Source organism: Lipophrys pholis, assembly GCF_963383615.2.
Source record: "Lipophrys pholis genome assembly, chromosome: 15".
NCBI lineage: Eukaryota > Metazoa > Chordata > Actinopteri > Blenniiformes > Blenniidae > Lipophrys > Lipophrys pholis.
The window spans coordinates 13,667,091-13,691,731 of NC_137642.1; the positions used below are offsets into that span (position 1 = coordinate 13,667,091).

The following is a 24,641-nucleotide window of genomic DNA, read 5'->3' on the forward strand; positions in this document are numbered from 1 at the left end:
GTAAAAGAAGATAGGGGGTCACTTCACTAACTTAGAGTAAACAATGTCTCTTGGGATAGAAACTATTGGTGCCCCCAAAAAACATTAGGTGAATAAAACATCTCTGTCTCTGTCTCTCTCTATCTCTCTCTGTCTGTCTGTCTCTCTCTCTCTCTCTCTCTCTCTCTCTCTCTCTCTCTCTCTCTCTCTCTCTCTCTCTCTCTCAAGATCCCAGTTTTAATGTTAGACTATAAATCAAAACAATAAAGAACTAATCTGTATTGATTGGAAATCTTACTTCAAAAATGTAACATAGCATTTAATTACAAATAGAAATACTCTAGAACTGTATTTGATTTTTGTGTACTCTAAAACTAAAATCCTGAACTCCGTGTATCCATCGATCATGTACACCTCCTTATCCAGTCCCAGCAGACATTGGGAGAAAGCAGGCTCCCAGTGCAACACAGGGCAAAAACAGGGAGACGGACAATCACATACACTCAAAAGTGTATGGAACATTTATGACCCGTCGACATCTAAAACATGAATTTAGGCTATGTAACAAAACAGGAGATGAAGAGTAAATCCCATATTGAGATCTTATCAAAGCTAAAGTTAAAGCTCAGGAATGTCAATGTGAAATTGAGTCAAAGAACTGACGTGTAACTGATACATACTGTATGTAATGACTGTGTCGATGCAGTAAAAAGTTCAAAATGCATTTCTTTGAAATACAACTTGATATTTATGAATTATGACATCTTACTGCTAAAACATCCGGAAGTCTTTTTTTGAAGGAATTTACAGTGTAGTTTTATGTTAACCCATTCCTGTGTTGTTGTTTTTTCCCCTCAGTCCATTAGGAAGAGAGCTGCCAGCAGAGGGCAGCACACACCATGAAAAAGCATCACACCAAGGACCAACAACACCACGGCAGTCATGTCGAGGAAAACAGAAGACAAGAGCAGTGAAAATTCACTCTAGAATTTATCAACAGATAAATATACAGCTTGAACATGATTTGAAACATCAAATACAGAGCACACTATAATGGAAATGCTATTCAGTGACAGTAGTATACTCAGGACAAAAACCCATGTTGCGGTGTGATTAACGGTGACAACGATCATAGAATCTAAATGTCTTCATCACAGTTAAACATTACCCCCCCCAAAAAAAATGTCAAGTGTTGGTTCCTCTTCATTTATGCGTAGCATTTGGTTTAAAGTATGCAGAGGAAAGATGTACATGTACAGTATACGCTGTAATGCCAGTGGAATTAAATGGCATCAACAGACACAAACAGCACAACAGAGAGCAAAGCAACAACGATGATCCATAAAGTGACTCAGCACTCAAGTCTTTCTAACATAGTGAACTATAGCTTTTATTCTTTGACATTGCATGTTTTTATCTGACTCTGACATACGCATTTACTTAAACGTGATTTATCCTGACAAAGGGTATATTTAACTTAGAATATAATACATTTTAATAACTATCACTCAATTGTCACTGATACATTCTAAAAACAAAATGTTTTTATGGAGCATAATTTAAGATTTCTTTCATGAATTTGTTTATTTCTTTTAAATAAACTCTTCAAAACACTTAAAATAGCTGAAATATTTGCACTCCATGGGAAACTTTGTTGTAAAATGTAAGTTTCATTCACAATCTAAACCAAACATTCAGAAGCTTTGATAAGAACATGTGGGGGACTTACAGCATGGAGAGCTGTTGACTTGATTGGTTTTGGGTATTCAGGGCACTGACATTCCTCCACTTTGACTTAAAATTCCCACGAGCCCCAAAGAGCTCGTATATGTGCGGAGATTGAGTGCAGCACATTGCCACCTATTTTTAGGGCATTACTCAGTACAGTCATGGGCCCCTGAAACTGACTGTAGGTAGACTCCTATTGCAGACTTTCATCCGTCTGTGGAGTATCTCATATTTCACCCTAAAACTCAATGCTTAATAACACAATCGTAAAATTAAATATGATGTGCCAAGTCAAAGTCAGGGAGGTTTTGTGAAATAAATTGTGATCGTGTCTGATATTGACTGTGAATAATTTCCTGCTGTAGTTTAGTGTGAATTTACAACAGAATCCAATAACATATGTCCACTCAAGCCTGGAACTGTTGGGGGTCCGTTAGAAATGTCTGCCGCATACCTGAGCATTTAGATCCTTGCAAAAGCAGCTTGTGATAATTTTCTATCTTTCACATTGCACTTTCAAAGCATGTATTATAAAAAAAAAAATTATAAGTTTACATTTGTCAACAAACATTACTTGTGTTTGTTTTCAATTACAAACAACTGAATTAAAAGTCAGGGCAGGAGAGATGGAATGCTTATGAGAAATGGTCAAAATGCTTTCAATGGTGGCGTGTAACGTGTAAGGTACAACACATCTTGTGCATGAACGGCATTGAAACTGAGGGAGACGCAGCAAGTAAAGTGTTAATGCAGAGTTCTACAGTGCTGTTGATTTCCACATCCTGAACAATGTCCAAATGACCTCAGAGATGCCTTCAACTTTAGACATCTGACGCGGCTTGTAGCAACACTAGTAGAGGGCAGGAGCACAGTGCATTTGATTCCTTATGTGTAGCGGTGGTGATGGCATGAAATTATCTCTCGGTGATCACATGTGGAAGAGGCAGGCAGTCAGATGTGTAAAATAGATATTCTTGCGTCAGAAATATTAGAGAAAGGATACAATCTCCCGCCTCCATTGACTGGGATGAACTGAATATACGAACAACTCCAATCATATATCATGTGGGACACATCTTTGGCACAGAGAGCAAAAGCTGTGGAGCCAAAGCATTCATTCTTATCAAACATCAGTGCTTTTAGTAAAACATACCGTAGATACAGTCTGTTTACAATGGCCTTCAAAACCCCAACCCTCTTCAGAGCTCAGTTTCAAACAATATGGCTTAAAGTGTGTGTATAAAAATAAATTTGCTATGTAACACAGCCCTGAGGGTTTTGTTGTCCACTAGTGTTCGTGCCGTCTCCACATCACTGTACAGATGTGGGTCTCCGTCAACAGCTCCGCTCCGCTGGCTGGGAGCTCCCTCCTTGAGACGAGCTGAATTCCACAGCAAGAGTCCTCTGGCAAGCCACACTGTCACCTCAGAAGCCTGTTTCCTGGACCCCCTCCCCGACCCCCCACCCCCACTCACACACCCACCAAAAAAAGTATTAAGTCTCCAAAAAATATGGAGAATATTCCTCTCTTCCACATATGGAAGACTGAAGGGCCTGGTGCCACTGGGGCGACTGGGCTGCGAGATCCCGTGCTATTGGATCCTTCCTGACCCAATCCCTAATCTCATTGGCTCCTCTGGGACCCTCACTGCAAGTCTCAGTGGTTCTTTTCCATCCAGTCCCAGCTTTCATCACTGTCCTTCCTATTTTTCTCAGCCTCGATGATCTCTCTGTAGCGCCGACGGAAGAATCCCATCTGTCAAAGAGCAAAAAGAACAGCGATTAATGGAGTTTTTAAGTTGTTTCTGTGGTCACACTTGAGTACAGTGGTGAAAAAACATTTGCACTTTCAAGTTATTATGTACAAATGAGAACTGTATTATGCTATTACTGATCTATTCTTAAGCATATCATTTTTAAAGGTAAATGTTTGTTCTGTGGTGATTTTTCGAGCAAAACATCCAACTTGAGTGATACATATCTGATCCTGAAAGTCCAAGATAATATTACCGCTCCATATTCAACATGCTTGAACTGTTGGTATTTCTCTCCGAAGTACTTCTCTTTTCAACATAATGTTTGAACTCGTTAATACGAGACTGTATGCAGCAGCAGGTTCTAACACTGCTGAGGCAGTTTTGGCCTCGACAACTATTTCTAGTCTTGGTGTTGATTTTGCAACCAATTATATGACAATTTCTATGTTCTTCTTGGGAGTGAATTAAAAGAAATGAATAACTTGCCATTTCCGTTTATAACTTTTATAGATTACTGATTAACATTTCTCTTTCTTAAATTTCTTCCTTTAGCTGTTAGAGTGATTATTGCAGACCACAATTAGAAAAACATGTGAACTACATACTATGTAAACACAGTGCACTACAGGTTTAGTGTTGGTTATTTGTCACTGTCAATCTGTCCTGATATAACTTTCACTGTTTCACAACCATGTTGAACAAAGGGCTACCCCCCCCCCCCCCACCACCAACTTTAAAAGTACTCAAGCGTTCTTTTTATTGATGTAAAACAATATGGCATGAAGTGACAATCTATAAGGAATATTGCATTTTTAGATTCAGAAAACATATGCTTCTCTCTGTCTTATTAAAATCAAAATTTATCAAATTATTTACCAAGTAATAGGCATTCTTTGCTGTATTTCTTTTACTCAACATGTATGTATGTATGTATGTATGTACACCAATTACCCTCCAGTGACACAAATAAAACTGAGCTGAGCTGATACTGTATGTAACTGCAATACATAACACAGTACATATGAGATCCAGCTGCAGAACAGGAATGTTTTCAGTGTAAAGAACAAAAAAATAAAAAATATATATATATATTTTCACCATAACATTGTTTTGCTTGTCCTTCGGAAATGATTTTACACAGCTGTTAAGTGCAACATTAATAAGCCGCCGACTCCCAGGAGTCCCATTGAATTCAAGACCAAAAACAGTTATTAAAAACAGTTTCTTGCTTCAGCTACAAAATTACAAAAATAACAACATTGATTAAAATAACAACTCAGAGGTGGAGTGAGGGATATGAATATGTGCAAACTGAAATTTCTCCCACAGTGAAACATAGCATGGAGAAGAATACATCTTAAATGTCTTAAAATAGAGTTAACAGCTTGAACCATGCAAAATCACAACATGCATAGAAGCAAATCAAGAATGTCTTAAGGAATGTAATATTGGCAATCAATTTGCATTTTAGTAAAGTACACTATATATTTATCAATGGTGATCTAAAGGAGATATAAGGAGTGAGAGCAGCAGACCCTTGATGTGTATCTGGGGTGCTCGCTCTCACTTTGACTATTCATTTAGCTGCGTTTGGCAACCGAAGTTTATTGATACAGAACTGTGCTCTCTTCAGGCATTTCCTGAAAAGAGCAATACAGGACATGTGCCGCTCTTGTAAGTGGAGTTTATTTTGGCAAGATCTGAGGACCTGTGGATTGAACGAGAGGGGGATGTATCCCAGGACCGGCATTCCAAAGTTTAGTTGCGGTATTCCCGGTGGAAGACGACAGAGTGAAATAGAAAAGGAGTTTTGTGCAAACAGGGCCTCTGGACATCAGTGTTATGGCCATCTCGCCTCTTGTTTAATGTAGGTTGTGTGGTGCGAATTTGTCCGGCGTGTGATTTGTCCTGTTCATGGATGTTAAAAGCCCAAAGAGGGCTCCCACCCCCCACCTCTTGGCTTGTGCTCCAGCTGTCTTTGTACAACTGGATACCGTGCTGACATCTGACCAGAGTAAATCCTCTGGCTGTGCACATAAATGTGCAGCAACTGCCCCACATGTATTCTAGTAGCTTCAACAGAACGGTCATCTGAATGGCGTGTCTCTCGCTGGATAATCACAAGATGTGTTTTTGGTTGCTTTACCTTCCAGAGTAGCACAGCCAGCAGCAAAAAGATGAGGATTCCCACCAGCAGGCTGATGGCAATGATCCAGCCGACGACGTAGCCTCTTGGCTCTTGACTGTGGAGCGCCTCAAACACCAGCTGAAACACAACAACACACCAGTGAGCATGCATGACCTAATGCACATTCAGTCATGTGCTGCTAATGATGCAATGCAGTGCAAACTAACAACTGCCACACGTCCTACTTCGCTGTGCTCAACCAAGAGTCAGAAAAGATTTTGGTTCAAGAGGAGCTACAAGTCGACCAACAAATCACATCAGACAAATTGCAAATTGATCGCTTCTAAAATAGCAATCCCCAACTTGCTCCTAACAGTGAGCGAGCACCTTGTATGGCAGCTTTGGTGAATTGGTGTGTGTGATTAATAGTGTAAAGCACTTTGAAGCTGCTAAAAGTGCAGTGAGAGATGTAGATATTTATCATTTAAAGTGGACCTGGACACACCAAAAGGCACATGCACAATGAACTCTTGATGGTTAGAATATGGATCTTAGTCTCGTTTTTTTCTTTTCTTAATCTCTAACTGTCCAACAGGCTCTTCTTTGTATCATAGATGTAGTTAGTAGTTCCAAGTGAAACTATTACATCATGGCAGATGTTTTCATTCTGATGTTCAACAAAGTAAATACTCAACGTCTTAGAGCAGTGCAGCTAAAAACCTTGTGTCATCTTTTCACCCTTTTACTGTTTAGAGTTTCATGCTTTTAAACAGATTCCTTGAAGGCCAATAGGATTATTCTGAGAGGTTTCAACTCACGCAACTCTTAAAAACAATACCTTAATAATAAAGTACTTATTTGGGATTTTTATCAAAACATGAGAGAACACTGGATAATTGGTCACAGACTGCAAACACTGGTACAAGCGTTCACTGAAGTGAAATAGTGCCGTTATATATTATGTATTTACTTATGTTGATTCAGTAATGATTAAACAAAGTTTTTTGAGTTTCTATTTTGAAAATGTCCTGTTAAAGTTACATGACACTTGTGTGCAAGGTTCATTTGCCACGCAGCTGTTTTTATTGAATTAGCTGACATTTGACTGGAGTGAAATATTGCACTACTCAGCGCTGCAGTTAATCTGGCTTTAGAGTTAACATTCAGGCCCGAAATGGAAAACAATACAGTCACTTGAGTCGTGAAATCAATGGGTTTAGAAACTAATAATGGCATCAAACAAAGATAAATGTTGTTGCATTGTGTCAAATATCAGATAACCTTGTAGAATGTGTTGCTGAAAACAATGGTGGAACAGTTTCAGAGCTGAGTGGGGAACTTTACTCCTCCACGCTGCCGTGCTGCACGAGCTTTGAACACAAATGTGGCATGAGATACCAACTGTGAGCCAAGGCACAACCAAGTGCACAAGTGAGGGATTAATCTCACTCTTGAAGAGTTTCCCACATTGACACCTCCCCCCTACACCACCTCTGGAAATGAGCTGTTATGCATACCACAGCATTTGCACATACAAAAGAAAATAAACGCCTTGCTGGTCATCGCTTCCAGTTTCCTATTTCGACTCGTGCAAGTTAAAGTGAAGTTTACTGGACTGAGTGGTGCTTTGCTAAATTAGTAACTTGCATTCTCATGGTAAATACAGACAGATTTATGAAGGCTTGTTGATGTGCTATGGGTGAGGAAAAATAAGGTAGCAGAGCAGCCAGGGACCACAGATTATATTTGCAGTGTGTACTCTAGCTAGTAGGGATCCCGAGGGACAAGGTAACCATGTTTACTGAAACCTTCCCGAGGCAGCAGTCGCTGAAATGAGCCCACACACTCGAGTGCTGAGCGAGTGGTGCGGCCTCGACATATTCATAGCGGGTAAGAATTTTCCGACCACAACTGGAGCTCAGGGTCAGCAAGGTTGCAACCCTAATCTCTCGTGAGATCCCACTGCATGCATGCTGGGTACTAAACTTAATCATCAAATATGATCTGCTGGGCCATTCAATCACTCAGCAAATAATGGGGATGGGGGGGGGGGGGTCCTGTCCTTGTGCACAGCTGAGGACTACAGGACCTGAACACAGCCTAGAGAAGTGACACTGTTCTGTCCAGCTGCTCCGCGGACTTACAATCCATTAAAACGGCTCCTGATACAGTGCTTTAAAGGCTAACTGTATGTATCTGAAAAAAATTTAATATAGGTTTATTTGTATATTTTTGCCTACATGGCTATACAGTAAACACAGTTTTGTTTTTAAGTTCGACCAAGCGTCCGCCCCGCCACATTTCTGAGGCCAATGAATTACAGTGGCATCAGTTCTCTCAAGCATTTTTGCCAGTTTCATTTACCGAAATGAAATATATGAATTCAGAGAGAGCCAATAAAGGCATATTTTAAGGCAGTAGTTCCCTCTGGTTTCGTTTCAACCCCCAAAAACAACCTTTCTTCATCTAGAGTACTTGAATCGATTGAATTTACTCACAGAAATATCCTCCGGCAGGCTGTTTGGCACCTCCTCTGCCCTGTCATTTACTTGCACGTTGCCCCTGGTCACAAACTGGATCACAGACGAACTGTCCTGGAGGTGGAGAGAGGGTAAATCACAATATTTCGAAAAGACAAACGTGACTTAATTTCTTAAGCTCTTGACGTGTCTTACCCTCTTCAGGATTTCAGTGTTGAGTAAAAGTTTTATATCAATGCTTAATGCTTCTTCTTTTAGCTGGGGTCCCAGACTGCAGGAGATTGTCATACAAGCTCTTCCAGGTCGGTCACAGTCCTGTTTGAAAAAAAGACCGTGTGAATTTCAGAGACTGAAGAGGTGACTGTGTGACATCTATAAAGTCAAAGTGTAATATTTACCAAGACTTTACGCCCCGATTTAGTGAAGAAGGCAAATATGGAGTGGAAGATGCTCTCTTTGTCCGGGGGGATGGTGCACGGTGTCGGGTTCCTGTGAGGGGTACAGTTCCCCCGACCGTCGGCAACCTGAAACAGAACAACAATATAAGCAAACTGAGTTTCACAAGATTTAGATATAATCATAAAATTGGCTGTAATGGTTAGACAAATTACAGCTCATCTGTAGTCTTCGCTGATTGATCCAAAGACGTGAACCACAGAAATAAATAGGACTTTTAAACTCCAATTCCAAAGGGTTGTTTAAGTAGACCCAATCACTCAATCCATCCATCCATCCATCTATCCATCCATCCATGGTAACAATAAAGTGAAAAACAACTTTACAACTACTTACTTAATTCGTAATCAAATATATACTTTAATGTTGACTGCATCTTTGGTAGTAAAAACACATAAAAAAAGAAATCGGGAGAATGATGTGAGGCTGATGGTCCCATCTGGTTTACACAAACATCTTTCCAGGTGAAGCCTTTGTAGGATCGAATAGCTTCTCTCATGTCTGAATTTATTCTGCATTGTTGTGCAGGAAAATGTGGGGGAAGGAAATGTACTCTGGAAATGTAAACTTGGTCAAAATTTGTTTTGTTACTGAAAAGACTGATGAAACACATCACAATGACTGGAAATCATAGATAATATCTTAGCGATGGAGAAGGTCAAACAGAGTTAAGAATGAATGAAAAATGCATTGCAAGGCTGAAAATATAATTCAAATACATAAACAATGGTTAGACGATGATACAGCAATGGTGAAAACCTTGACTGTGACTCTATTTTCCCAACATACACTGCTCATCTTTTATCACGCTTTCATTTGAATGATTTTTTAAATTCTATTTAAGTTGTTTTGTTCATTTTTAAAAAAAAATTTCCCATCTTCCAGCCAGGTTTTGAATTCATGTGGTTTAAATGACTGAGCAAAACAAAACAAAAACAGCAACTATCTAATATGTGAATTACATTTGTGACTTTTTTTGATTCATTTCACCCCTGATTAATTTTATCCTCAAGAGTTCACCATCTCCTAGTCATAGTATCAATGATATAGCTACACTTGAAGGAGTTTTTTTTTCATGTTTGCCAAGCTGGGATTTAGGTCTGACAGTGAAAATGTCGACACAAGCACTTTTGTCATCTAATCTGGCACAACCCCACTATTGTTAGGAGTCTCCAGGGCTCGCAGGAAGCTCTCCCCAACAACAGAGTGCCCCTCCCACACAGATTTCCCATATGGAGTGATTTAGAGGTGTCTGGTTTACTGCCCAGCCCCCGGGGAGCACTTCCCCTTTCCCCCGTCTCCTCCGTCCACCCTGAAGCTTGAGAGGTTGAAATCTCCCCTGGTCTTCATCGTTGTCTCTTTTTCTACCACTGAGCATTTATTGCTGTGCTTGTTCACATCCTGTGTAGCAGCCGCCATTACTGGTGTGAAGATTCATGGTAAGCATGTGAGAGGAAAATCTAACGGAGAATAATATTTCAAGATTTTTGAGCACAAAGGCATAGAGGGTAACTGTCAGTAACTTGTACATTATCTGTGAGCAAATGAATCCCTACATAAAGTGTAATTATGTCTGGCTGTAAAACGTAAGTGTGCAACTGTCCATTGTGCCACAGCCAGTAAATGTGTTAACAGCACTCATGTAATGTGCTTCCAGGTCGGGGATGTGTACGGGCAGTAGCCAGCTCCGCAGGTGTCCCTTTCCCATTTCGTGCAAGCTGTCTGAACCCCTGAAAGTGATTCCAGATGGCTCTCGGAGGGTGGGATACAGTCAACTCTGTCTACCCGTTCACAGTAAATACAATTAACAGCTCGAGCCCCCCCATGATCTACCTATATGAAAGGAGCAACGGCAAAGGTTAAGAAAACATTTAAACCCAGTGAGCGGATTGTGTTTCTTTATCCAAATGCAAAATGTTGTGAAACAAAATGGTTGGCCGGCTTCAGTGGCAACGTAAACATTTTTGCCGAGATTTTCACTGGTCTAGTGGTGGCCCACACTAAGCAAATTGGCCATGTTGACCAAAAGCCCACCGGTTTAGCAGAATCTCTACATAAACATGACCTATGAGGTGGAGACCAGGATGAGGAGAAGCACGGTCGACTGACATGGGCTGTATAAATGAGCGAAAAAAATCTGGCTTCCTGCAGGTGAATAAGATAATAAATAAACATTTGGACTAGATAAATAGTGTAGATAGACTACTGCTGGCATCCACCTGCGTTTCAATAATGTGGAACATGTCAGCTCCGTTGCCAGCGAGCCGGTTGGGTATCCTGATGTCCACGGTGGAGCCAGGCAGCCTGCTGGGCCCTTTGTTTATGGCCTGGAAGCACATCAGACACAAGCAGGGCAGAGGAGATGAAGAGAAGTGAATACATAAGGAAACAACTCGGATTATATGCGTCTAAAATTGTGTCGATACACTTTGCCGTTGCATTACCTGGAAAGTGAGATTAAGTGGCTGAAAGTCGCACTCCATGTCTTCCAACTGGACAAAGCGCGAGGCGTCGATGGAGTTTCCGTACACGAAGGTGGTCGGAGTTACCACACTGCAGGCAGGAAAAACAGAGGGGATATGAAAAAAAACATGCATTGATAATAAAACAATGGATATTTATTTAAGTGCATACAGATGTAATAATAAAAAAAGAGTCTCCTCAACATCTCTGCCTTCAATCATGCTTCAGTCTGTTACAGAAGCGTTTTCTTAAGATATGTGTCCAGATTGGCTCTGCAGCCTCCCTTCCCATTAAAGACAGCAGCCCTATCAGATGCAAATGTTTTGGCAGAGTTGGGGCTGTTTTACTTCTCTCTCCCTTCCTTGTGAAGCAGAGCTATGATAAAGCACCCAGAGATAAGGCTTTTCAAGTAGATATTCCCCATCCTGAGAAAAGTACGCCCTCTCTTCCTGAAGCCCGGCGGATGGACAACCAGATTAAACCTTCATTCTCAGACGATACAGATGAACATTTACATTTGCTAAACGATGAGTGTGTTGTTATGATTGCTCAGGTTTGACTTGTTCTTACCCCGTTATCGTCGTGTCGGTCTCATGGATGAGAGGAATAGACAGGTCTAAACTGTTGTCAGAAAGTTTGTGCTCTGGATTTGCACTAAAAGAAAGCAAAAAAAAGAAAGGTTCAATGAATACATTTCTAGTAATAAGTGCATAATTTGCAATGACAGCCACATTAGAAAAATTTTTACTCTTTTTTTTTTTTTTTTTTACCTTTTTGCTTGAACTAGGAACTGTAAAGTGTCATTTTCCCCGGAGAGCCGACTGGTATCAAAAATCACAGCAAAATGATACTGGAGGAGAAAAAAAGACTTGAGTAAGAATAAGACTTGAAAAGAAAGTCCAGTGTGACAGATTGTTGACAGAGTACATTTTCTGAACTCCCTCCCAATTAAAAAACACAAGACCGTTGCAGATCAAATGCGTTCTCATTTACTGGTAACAGGATCTCTAAAAAATGATTTACAGCCAATGTGCATGTTTGCCATCATGCAGTAAAGTTTCAGCTACCTTGGTCTGTGCTCTCATGAAAGGAAATCCCACTCTGCACTTGAGGAAGTCCAAATCGACGAGTTCACAGGAAATACCCTTCTCTTCCTGCAAAAAGAAAGATAGACAGACGGTAAGAGGAGGCAATAAAGACAGACGGGCTGGAGACATGATGGTCGACAGAAGACACAGCGGGGAAAAAACCAGGAGACAAGAGGCAGGCTGTCACATCGCTCAATCAGCTCTGTTAGAGACAAAAAGGAAAACAAATACAGAGCATCATAGATTCTGTTTTAATTAGGTGCCACTATTTTAAAATGTTTCTAAATGTAAACAGATCTCATTGAAGTTCTAAATTAGGTTAAACAAAGAATGTACAAAGCAGTGATGGCACACACATCCTAGCGGGTGGGTAATTGGACAACCTCCAGGCTGTGTGTTTGGAAGCTTGTCCAAACAATATGGAGCTTCACCGGCTGCGCTGTATAAACACTCAGGCCTTGACCCTACGTGGAGTAAGAATTCTTTCAGCCAGAGTTCACTGAGAGGCTGTCAGCTGAGCTCGTGTGCTGCAGGCTTGAAACGGGCAGAGATACTTCACAACTGTGGCAATCAAGATAGAGAGAGAGAGAGAGAGAGAGAGAGAGAGAGAGAGAGAGAGAGAGAGAGAGAGCGAGAGAGAGAGAGAGAGAGAGAGAGAGCTTTGTGGAACTGCAGCATTGAAAAAGGGATTTGGGCAAGTCATACAAATCTCCCACATTCGTGGGCTGTGGTCCAGTTTGAGTCAGTGTTTACAGCAGGTTGCCAGATATGATAAAGAAAAGAGGTGCAATGGTTGAGTCCGCTGACAAATTTAAAGGCAGTCATCCTTCCACGGACTCATCTGCTCTCACGAAGGCCCTTATTCAGCAGATTTCCGATGTCAGGCTATAAGGTGTGGCTGTGTCCTCCACCTTCATTAGGTTGGGTTATATTAGCAGGGCTGCCCTTTGCAGGGAGCCTACAGCGCTCCGCAAGTGGGTGTGGGGACCCCAGCATAACTGGCAATGATGGAATTTCCTCTATTTCCTCTATGCCTCTGTGCTGCTGTGCAAACACTGCCTGTCCCCATGAGACTGGGCAGGATTGAGGGGGAAGTCGGCCTGTTTACCCATCACCCACCTGGCAGCCCTTGAGAGAGAGCAGAGCACTCGGACATATGGTGCACCGTGCCTCTGCAGGGAGAAGAGTGACAAAGTCTGTTTGTTCAGCACTTCACTTTCATTCTCTAGCTTACTTTCCCTCCACAAATGGCAGGACCATTACATATCACATACTGTTTATGCTGCTTCAGTGTCGGCTGAAGTATCTACAAAAGGACTATGTCAGTGTAGATGACAATACACAGGTGTCCCATTTTCTCGAGACTCCACAAGTCCCTTTAAGTCTCCATCCATTCTTGTATTTGGACATTTGGCTCTACTTTGGTCTGCCTTTTCCAAGCTGATGTCATCACCTACTTTCTACTGAGCGATGATGAAGATCTAACTCAGTGTCACTTCACAGCAGAGAGAATAAGTGATTCATACATTTTCAGATATGGAGGTTCACCAAAATTCACATTTTTCTTGTTGCATTCCTAACTTTAAGGCTTTTATCAGAAACCGTGTCTGTTCCAACTGTTGCATTACCAAAAATCAGTGCGCGAATGATGTAATCACATGATTTGCTTCTTTAAAAGCTGTCATATCACACAGGCCCAACAGAGGTAGACCATTAAAAATGTAACCATAATAAAAAGTACTGATCTAAAATAGCCCCTTGCAGAGTGATATTTATTTATATAGTAATAACAGACAGTGGACACATTATCTTTCCTTAGTTGAGTTAATGGTTTTAAATATACTCTAGTTATAGCCATTATATATTATTTATTCATGCAATACTAAAATAGAAACACTTTGAAACACTGTGAAAGCGTTATGGAAGCAACAAACACAGAGGTATGTATGACTGTATCATTCATCGCATCAGCACTCAATCTTCACTGGACAACTGAGGAATATGGAGGACAGCTTTACAAGTCAGAAGAGATTTTAATCACGTGTAGCTTTCTGTTAGACTTTGCAGTGGCTTACTTCTTAAAACTATGGAACTGTGAGCTCCTGGATCATCTTGACTTCTCACTGTGTGAGAAATGTTCTGCACTTTCTGAACTTTAGTTCTCCTTATGAGGGACAAAAGTTCTTCTAGGAACTTTTGCACCGGATATTTTGTTATTTGCGGTTTGTTTTCTCTTCCATATTTACTGTTTACTTTCTCCAAATAATTTCATTTTGTTGCATTTTTAAATAGCTTCAATGGACACTGAGCTGTACTTTTGACATGGACAATTATTAGTATTCTCAACTGAAGTATACACTACGGGAAAACCTTCCACAGCAGGAAACATCTGCCACAGCTCTGCTCAATTAGGAGAAAAATGCTAAATATGACTGCTAAAACACTTCTCCGATAAGAAAGAGAAACAGTAGCTGGTGATGCCGTCACTGATTCCCAAGAGAGTGAAGGCACCGCTCCCGAAACCAATTCACCTCCATAGCTCTTTGACAGCTTGTGTTGCAAGAACAACAGACAGATAACACACTCTGCACTTGAGTATGAGGGGAGTGCTCGCTCACACTTTTGCTCAGTGGAGGAAAAACCTCAGGGGACACCAGGAGCTGACCCCCACTTTGCAAAAGTGGGGGTCACATCATCACCTCAGTCTTCCCCATTAGTAATTAGAAATGTCTCAAAAAGCGGGTGGTAATAAATCTGCTCGGTGGCCTCTCTGTCATCCATTAATACTGTTCACTTCCTGTTCCCTTTGTGCAGAAAGCCACGTGCACTTATCAGGTTCCTGCACAATATTTGGCTTTGCTTTGGCTGGTAACCTGACACTTAATGTCAGTCTGGTTCATTAGATTAGCGACAAAGCTGAAACGGCCTCACTGTTTTTCTAATACCTGCCTGCAGCATGTATTCCGTTTAAATTCAATTTCATCCTTGTTGGGGGTTTTGAATCATGGACGGTTTTGTGCTTTCCAGGGATGGTCTTATCCTTCAAAGAGGTGAACAAGCTCAGCTGGAGGATAAACATGGAGTCTATTATGTGGGACAAAACCCTTCCTGATGGATTCTGTCAGAGAGCACCATTTGACATGGCGTCTCTATATTTCTCTGTCAGCTTTGAGTGGAGACGAAGGCTTTCTTGCAACAAGTGAGCGAACAGACATGAGCACAAGCAGAGGTGGCTGCTGTGTAATCCATTTGCGTACGGTTCACCACGGCCACATGAAAAAAATCTTTCAGGTCTAAGGTGGGATGGCAGTGGGAAGAAATTTCTTCAACAGTGACTGAATGCTAAAATCATTAGAGGTCAAACTATGTGTGACGCAGATCCGATTGAAAGCACCGTGAAGGATAATCATAATGCTCATTAGATATACCCATTAAAATGCTTCTCTATGGAATTTCCTTTCTATTAATAACAGCATTTGAATGCTACACGAGTCAAACCTGTGTGGCTGTATATTCAAAGAGTGTGTCGCCTGGCTTGTTCTCATGCCTGCAGCTCACTTGATGTCTGCCTCGAATGATCCAGAAAAGCATTTGACAGGTCAGCCAGACGAGCTGCCCTCTGAGATGGGACAGCTGTTGATGCTCCCGCTGGGACCCTCCTACTTTTTATCCTTTCATCTTGACTTCTGCTTCCACAGCTCTGTGAAAGCTATAAGTTCATCAGTCATCTCACAGATCTGGCTTTGTGTATTCTTCACTGTTTATTCTGCTTGCAATCACAGAGTCTTTTTAAATAAACTGTCTCTGAGAAAATGTACATTTCAGCAGGAAAGCTCGGGCTTCCCCCTGATAACAATGTGTAAAATTAGTTTTCGTGCACCATTTCCACTTCTGCTTCACTTTGTGTTGCTAAAGTGAACCAACCTTGTGTCAGAATCGAGAAATAAACTTGCACGCCAGAGTAAATAAACTCTGGGATACTCTAAGAGGCACTACAGACCTTTTGCCAGAAGTTGATGTAGAAAACCTCTCTGGAGAAGTTGAAGTGGATGTTGGTGTCGTAGGCGTCATCTCCGGCGTTGGAGATGGTCAGGTTCAAAGAAACATTTTTCACTCCTCCAAGGGCCAAATGGGGTTTACTATGCAGTCTGGTGCAAGAAAAAGAAAAATGATGAACTGTTTGACTGAAAATAAGGCTCTCTTATATTTAGAGGTAAATGGATAAAGAGAAGGAACCAAATGGAAAGAAAGTTTTTGTATGGTTGAAAGATTGAATCAAAGGAATAAATGTAAACTAAAAACAAAACAGTAAAGTATAACAATAGTTGTTGCCATGACACGGATATACTGTTACTCAAATGTGAAAAGAACAGAAGAGACACAATGAAAAGAAGAGGGAACTCCCTAACTATGGAAAAACATATGGATATCCTCCAAGCATGCGTCATGGTTCCAGTCCCCACACCCACATGGCCTATGACGTGAGCCTGCTTCCTCAGAGCCGACAGAAACAGGCCGAGACAGAGAGTGAATCTAAACTTTACCCAGAAAGCAAGAGCTTCCCATGAAGCCTCAGGTCTGCAGCGCAGTCGTCTGACAGGCAATTCTTCTCAAACCAAGTCTGAGGAGGAAAACAGTCAAGCACACAGTCAGTTGACCTATTTGTGTTTGTACATTAAAAACACTGACTCTGGATTCAGACTAGGGGGCAGTGTTGTGTTGTTATAAAGGACGATGAAGACTGAGTAGATTTTGCGGGAAAGCCAAGAAACCTGTCTGATCGCTCCTTTAATTGGTGTGAGGAAGGCCTTTGGTCTCGCTAAGACGGAAAAGGAAATTTAAGTCAAGCAATGAAGTCTGATGTAACGCCACTGAGTTTCAGATAAATGGCTCCTGTAGGTGCTGAAAGAAGCAAATCCCTCAGTTTTTCTCAGAGTGCAGACACTGGGGGAAACACATGTGGGGCAGGTTAGAGGTGGTTGCAAAGAAAATAAATGAATCAGACTTTTTGGATTCCACTCAAGAAAAGCTAACACAGACAATAATACGCTGAAAACTAACACCAAATCATAACTATTGGAGGTATTTCTTTCATGCTCTCTGTGGAGCATGAGAAGACGTGACTTCAAATTTAGTTCTGGTATGAGGAGAATTTCATTGTAGTCAACTGAGGAAATGAGCTGTATCAGAAAAAAAAATCTGAATTGGATTTGGTCAACAACAACAAAAAAAAGGTTCCATTTTAATTTTAAGTAAAGAATACACAGTTGATGTGTAAAAAGCTTGTTTTTCACTCATTTTTTCTCCAAAAAGATATGATTAAAAATAATGATGATATGATCATTAAATATGATTGCCTTATTTAATAATGTTCCTAATCTCTTGCCTTCTACATTTATCAGAGCTCCATTACATTTATCTGAAGATCCAACAGGAACAGAAATTAAAAAGAATGAATAACTGATCAAATACAAACAAAGAGGGTTACTTAAATTCCATGAGTTTCAATGACAGTCTATATATAAGCACTGAACTCTTCAGACATTGCAAACACCAACGCGAGCAACAATTTGAAAGCCAGATTTCAAGGGATATCACATCATTAAATGGAAATATTCTTGATTTTTCACCTCATTTTTCACGGCAATTTTGTTTCCTTTCCTCCATCGCAGCACTGGACTGAGAGCTGGCAGATCTTGGTCCTGGTGTCCTTTCACTACATGCTTCCCGAGGCTGTAAGCCACCTCGAAGGTGATGGCCGTGAAAACGTCCTTCACATCTTTCTGTAGAGAGAAACAAAAGCAATGATTCTTTAGTATGGATTTTGTGGAACCGCACACACAAAGAGGAAAACTGAACAAAACCTCAAAGATGTCAATCAGATCACATGGTCTGGATATGATATCATCACTGTGTCAATACTTCAAATACTTGAATACAAGGACACCGATAAAATAGTGTGAATTCTTTTGAAAACATAGTGATACATTTGTCTCATTGACGACCTTTATTTTGGTCAATTCACGTGTTTTAAGTAACACAATGGAGGTTACCACAGCAAATACTCAACCGAGTAGATCTCTTTTTGAAACTTGCTGGCATTACCTCTGAGACATATCTTGGCCTATCTGCCGATCCAGCTAAAACCATGAAAGATGTGTTTGATTTGGCATCAGGTTTGGAAACAATGCCGGTAGAATGAAAGCGGAAAGCTGAATGTGATCAAATCCTGCATCGTCATTAGTTGACAGCGCTCGAAGACATACAGTACATGGGAAAGCCAGATACAACTGTTGACTTTTCATCACTTCTGTCTATTAGAGCTTCACTTCACTCCTTGAAGGCAACTTGGTGGGTCTGGCTCTGACTGGCTAAAGACCGCAGAGAAAACATACATAAGCTCCCGCTGTAACCTGTGTTCCTGTGCGCAGCTGATATCCACTAATGACGAGCCAAGCCCACATGGTCAGTACAAAGGGTTTCCCAATGTCACCCGCTGGACATTAGAGGCCCTTAGTTCTTTAGCTGTTTTCCTCTTTTTATGATTTATCGCAGGTTTTTTCCAGGGTCCACCCATCCATCCTCTGTCCCCTGGCAGGCAAACAGCCTGTCTGGGCTTTTGGCATTTTCAAGATTGCCAGTAATAAAATCTCCCAACTCATCAGCATGGAGAGTTGGAGCAGGAAGGAGCAAATATTAGTGGACGGCATGAATACACAAAAATTATTGATTTTGGACTCTATAAAGGAATTGTGCTGCATGCAGATAAGCACACAACTCCCCGAATAATGTAGGGAAAAAAAACCTGTCTGGCTGATTAGAAAAAAAAATGCAACAAATCAATATATTGTGTTTTCTGTTAATGTTCCGATTGGCAGTTCCAACAGCAGGTTATCTTCTTCCAACATCCTTGTTCTTGTTCTTGTATCCTCTTATCTGATCTCGGTAAATCATCAATTCATTTTATTTATAAAACCCTCCCAAGGGCTGAAGCTGAGCTGTTGTTTTATCCACATTTGAACGATGGAACCAGCAAATGTTTGTAGTTCATGTGATAGCATCTCTGCTTCAAACAAAATGTAAATATGCAACGACAACTCCAACATGCTGATGATTCTTCTATGAAGTGGGCTCATCCAGGAGGTTAAATGACACAATAAGTAAACATGCACTGAATGGTGGCACATTTTGAGAAGCTCCAGAGCACTTCAGCTGCAGCAGCAGTTACAGCAGAGTGCTTGAAATGGCTCCTGCCCGCTGGCCTCGGAGTGAACTGACCCCCAGGGAAAAGTCTGCCCGGGTCTCCAGTCCCAAACTCCCACTGCTTATCTCACATTTTCACAAACCACAGGGGACACTAGAGGACGTACTGGTCTGAAATCAAATGGAGTGTTCTTGCAGTCAACATCTCATGCTTAAATGTGACTTTAATGCATAAAGAAATAAGCACAGTTTGTCTCTTGTATTAGTGTACAGCGAATGGGGTTTCCACTTCTTTTTAAACAGAGCATCTATTATTGAGCAATGCAACATCACTTTCCTCTTGAAATGCAGCTAAAGACGGCAAATTAACCGGCGCCCTCCCAGCGCTTGCTGCATACTCACACTAGAAGTGCTGGAGTGTGTTTGGTAACACATGCCCTATGCTTTTATTATCCCCAGATCTCTGCTGCCAATTGCCACCACCCAAATCCGCACCCCTGCTCAGACCATTTGCTCCCACCTGATCCTGCATTTAATTCCTATATTTATGGAACTGAGGATTTCCTGAGAGAGAGACAGTGTTAACTGTCTGCTACCTTTAGTTTTGTGGAAAGAAACCCAACAACTGTTTCTTACATGCTGGTAAACGTCAGAGGAGAAAACTTGTGACAGGCCATTCTCCTCACAACAGGCCAACACTGTGTTAATCCGCCACACAGGAGCTCCGGGGTGTGTCCGCAACCGCACATCAGATACACTGGAATGGATGGCATTTCTGATATTTTAAATCCAGAAACTAAAGTTCCAAGTAGACACACATCTGAATTGGCACTGTGGTGGTAGTAGGTGTTTAAACTCTAATGTAAACAATCACAACACAAATTCAAATCTGGGAAAATTAAAACTTCCTGCCATCCTCTAAAATCTAAATGATGGCTGAAGCTGTAGTTCTCAAGCTATTGAGAGTAAAGTTTTCCTTTTCTTTACACAAGAGGAAGGACTCCAATGATTGCACTCTCAATAAAGAGTACAGACATATTCCACATGGTTAATCAGAAATGGTCTGAAACCTTTAGTCATCCCCTTCGCAACATTACTTATTAGGGGTTCCAGTCAACACAGCAAACGAGCCAAAAGCTAAGTGAGAAACAGCTGTTTTCCAGAAGCCATAATTGTAAATTTTCAACCATAGGATGAAAAATCTGCACATTACAACAGTTTGCCTGTTTTATGACACACTTGATGCAGGTACTGCCTCCCTGATTGTTCATACATTCAAATCACAAAGGAGGGACAGTCAGTTTGTCATTCTGCATGTTTAGAAAATAAATCAAGTTAAACTGTTGACATTCAGCACCCTCCTGCTTTGGAAGACGATTTCTGCCAATGTACTATCTCAGGGTTTATGTTCACACTCAGGACCCATTTATCTGGTACAACAGAGCATAGCTAGCACCTCACCAACCATTAATTCTCCTTGGCTTCAATTTCAACTGCTTGAATGGCTTATTTTCCACACTGGCAGAACGTAAGCACATAAAGTATTTTCTGCTTGATTTTAAGAGCATAATGTCGCTACTGTATGAGTTAAAACAACAACGCTGAACAGGCCTTTTAGATTCCATCTCTGGATGAGTTAGTTGCGCTACAGTTGCTGTCTGATGTACCGAGCTCTGATTTACACGTCTGATCAAAAACACACCGAGCTGCCCGCTTCATGCGCTCAGAGCAGCTCCACCGCGGTGGGCGCAGAGAGAGGATGACGTCAGCCTGCATAAGTCTCAGATCCTCAGTTTAAACGCCTCATGCTTGGCTGCAATGCCCAAGAGCTTCTCTCTCAGCCAAACCATTCACTCAAAAACATACAGCCTAAGCCTGGTCATGGGAAGTCTTTATTAACTTGTGAGGGAAACGTGCACACAGCACTCCTTATAAGGGCAATGGGTGTTTGGATGGCTTGCAGGTTGAGGCCTTTTTTTTTTTTTTTTTTTTAAGGGCTTATTGCCGGGGAAGCTTAGTTTAAATGGAAAAAAGCTTTTTAGTTAAGTGATGAATGAATTCAGGTTGTCAACGTTTGTTTGGTATGTGTGTATACTGAAACACTAAAGGAGGAATTGAAATGTAAAGTATTGACCGTAACCTACGCAACATATGGCATACGTTCACTTGAGCAGCTTATCCTGAAAGAAGATGTGTGAAAGTTGGATGCTTACTGAAACTTTTTGTGACTATAGGTCAAACTACAGCCACCGCTCGGCTCAGAATAGGTTAGCAGATGTTGGGAAAAGCGTTGAATGACACCCTGAGTACTGTAGGAGTAGGAAAGAGAACTGTCCCATTGTTTTAGCTTGAAACGTTCTTGGCAAAGTCAAGTAAGAGCAGCTTAAATTCTTTTTGCAAAGATGCAACTCATGCTCCTAAAGCTTCCTGGTGACGTGTCATAGCAGAGAGATAAGAGACAAATAAAGACGGGCAATCTTTGCTGTTAAATCCCCCCCAAAAAGGTCACTTTGCAAATCATGACGGAACTACTTCAGTTAAATGTATTTTCTTCGTATCAGTCTTAACTATCAATCAGTCTCCATCCTGCTGAGGGAGAGGTTCCTCGGTTGTCAGTGGCAGGATATTTTTTTTAAAACAAAAATGCAAATAACTTCCTTCAAGGACGCAGCCAAGGACATCTTATTGTGAATGAGTGCAGCTGGTTCTAAACACGTCGTGTACATTTTTTTTTTTTTTAACTGTTCTGCATTTTATGTGGTTTTCCTCTTACTGTTTTGCTGCTTTTACTGCACTTTCATTGTTCAGCTTTTACGTCTTCATTGGGTGAAAACTCCAAACTAAGTGCTTTTTTGCAGCTCACATTTTTCAAACAATGCAGGAGTGTGTTGTTATTTAAACCTGTTGTTCTCCAGTATTATTTTGGGAGCTGCAGAGCAAAGTGTCAACAAACCCTGTAACTTTACCACTTTGAAAGGTGAAGAATATGAACATATATGCAGCAACATTAACGATAACTAGTTTTGATCTGTGTCAAATTTATATGTTAAATAAGTGATGATGAAATAATGAGGGTTCAGTTATGCTTATTTTACTGTTTTACTCTATATGCTGTATATGTGTGTATTTGCACATCATGACGATTACTGTTGGGAATTATCCCTTTAATCAGCAAGGTTTTTTTTTTTTATATTTTACACCTCATTGTTTAGAAGCCTGTGACTTCATGGTGTATTTTAGTTCAGTGGGGTCGTTTCTAGTCTGTAAATAGAAGGTCGTTTACAGTAAAACAGCTAACGAGAACTTGTCAGTGCACATGCTCAGGAGTGAATTCCCCTCAATAAGCATAACTGAACCCTCATTATTTCATCATCACTTATTTAACATATAAGAGTTTCATAAACTATTGCATATCATTCATCCAACACTTGTCAGCCGTCAGACTTTGCACCATTCTGTAGATACATGTGATGTATTCGGGTTCTGCTTTTGTTAAAATGAATATCTGGATACTAGATCCTTTACTGCTTAGTGCTTCAGGTCTTTGGAGATTTTTTAAAATGAAAGAAGAACTGTGGCCAAAAACATCACTTTGTGGGTAGCAAAAATTAACCAAATCAGAAAAACTGCAGTTTGCCGGGCTAAACTGTGACCATAGCAGCTTTAAGTGAGGAGTCCTTCCTCAGCAGTGGAAATAACCTTTCTTTGTTTGGTTAAACATAAAAAAAGATTAAAAAAAATTAAGAAACAAAGGTCTAGACTTGTAAAACCCTCAGTCTGTCCAAAACCCAATGATTCTGAGTAATCTGAAACAAACAGCCAGTCATAGGAAATGTATGCAAGGCCCCGCTGAAAACAATTCCCATTCAACATGAGACATATTTACTCCAACCACTGGAAAATGTTTCAGTCCGTCTGATTCTGCTTGTCGACCCAGTGACTCTCAGATGTGTGTCCAACCTGATAAATCACACAAAACCTGTAGAGCACCAACGCACGTGGCAGCCAGAAAACAATTCAAACTGGCACCGGCTTTCAAACAACAGGGCTCACTGGTCATCGTACACTGTGTGAAGAACACCAAGCAAATACAGAGTGAGAACTTCCTAACAAGAGCCACACGTTTGTGGAATGGTTATTGCTCTCACCTCGTGGTGTTTGACTCTGTTCAGGGCTTTACTGTGTGGGGTTTGTGGAGTTTATATGTCAGTGAGTGAGTGGATTTTCTCAGGTTCTCTGCTTTTCTCCCACAGTCGAAACACACACCGAGAGTGAAAACTGCTTTTTGTCCATTGTCAGATGTGATTCTGCAGATTGAGCTCATTTAGCTTGAAACATGAACTGCAGGGGATGTTCAGTTATGGTTCATCCATTCCTCTTGTGTACTGCTTTTTACAACATATGGTGATGGGGAGCAGCTGACTATGGGCAGAAGCCAGGGCACACCCTGCCCTGGTTCATTGCAAGGAAAACAAAGACACCGACATTCACCCCAATGGCTAATTGAGAGCCACCAATTCCTCTAATGCAAATATCGTAGAACTGCAGGAGAAAACCAGAGTACACGGTGAAAGCCCACTCGCACATAGGAAGAACACGTAAAACTCCACGTTGTGGAAGGGAAGTTAGAAAGTGATCATTTTGCTGTGGATTAAGAATGCCAACCACTACACCGCCGTGTTATTGTTAACATGAGTAAATTATACATCCATCCATCTTTTATACAGCTCTATCCAAAACAGAGTCCAGTCGACGTGTGAAGGGAGGATACAACCTGGACAGATTGCTGGTAAATCCCAGGGAAAATAGAGACTCCCGGCTGCCATTTGCACATTATTCACGGTATATCATGTAGCATTGAAAAAATAGACATCTGAGTATGTGAGTGTATTTTCATATCAGATTAATGGTATGATAAAAGTTAAGAAAAATAATTCCATTTCAATCATTTCCTTTGTCACTTGTTCTCATCCGACGTTCATTCCACGTTATCACTGTCTCGCGCATTCCTTTTGATTCTTTTAAACTTCTTTAATATGAATTCTTTCTCAACCTTCAACACTCAAGGCAGGACCGAGTGAAAAAGAAACTCTGATCAGCTGGCTTTCAAAGACAGGACACCAGATCCTTCGTACAGAGCGAACCTGACGTTTCTCTGAAAACGTAAATCAACCAAATCCCATCCTTTATCAAGAGTGAGTGCTACTAGACATGATGTTGTGTTCTAATGTCTCCCAGGAGAAAACACGCATTTCCTTTTGGCTTAAACAGAAAGGTAACGTCACTTGCACGACAGGAAACATATACCATCTGTACTGTCACGCACCAGTGCGACAACACTCGTAAATACTTCTTGCGT

General features: G+C 41.0%; 1 protein-coding gene across 1 annotated transcript in view; it reads right to left on the minus strand.

Annotated features, from left to right (window-relative positions):
* Nucleotides 1-956: 956 nt before the first annotated feature.
* The window catches only part of itga9 (integrin, alpha 9), a 50,113-nt gene continuing 26,428 nt past the window's right edge, over nt 957-24,641 (minus strand). The window contains exons 16-28 of the mRNA XM_080481612.1: nt 17,710-17,862; nt 16,624-16,700; nt 16,080-16,227; nt 12,059-12,145; nt 11,762-11,841; nt 11,562-11,645; nt 10,973-11,081; nt 10,748-10,855; nt 8,471-8,596; nt 8,268-8,387; nt 8,091-8,186; nt 5,611-5,730; nt 957-3,463 (exon numbers count right to left, since the gene is read on the minus strand). Of these exons, the coding sequence (XP_080337738.1) occupies nt 3,365-3,463; nt 5,611-5,730; nt 8,091-8,186; nt 8,268-8,387; nt 8,471-8,596; nt 10,748-10,855; nt 10,973-11,081; nt 11,562-11,645; nt 11,762-11,841; nt 12,059-12,145; nt 16,080-16,227; nt 16,624-16,700; nt 17,710-17,862 (1,407 nt within the window). The 3' untranslated portion in view covers nt 957-3,364. The remainder of the gene's footprint in view (nt 3,464-5,610; nt 5,731-8,090; nt 8,187-8,267; nt 8,388-8,470; nt 8,597-10,747; nt 10,856-10,972; nt 11,082-11,561; nt 11,646-11,761; nt 11,842-12,058; nt 12,146-16,079; nt 16,228-16,623; nt 16,701-17,709; nt 17,863-24,641) is intronic.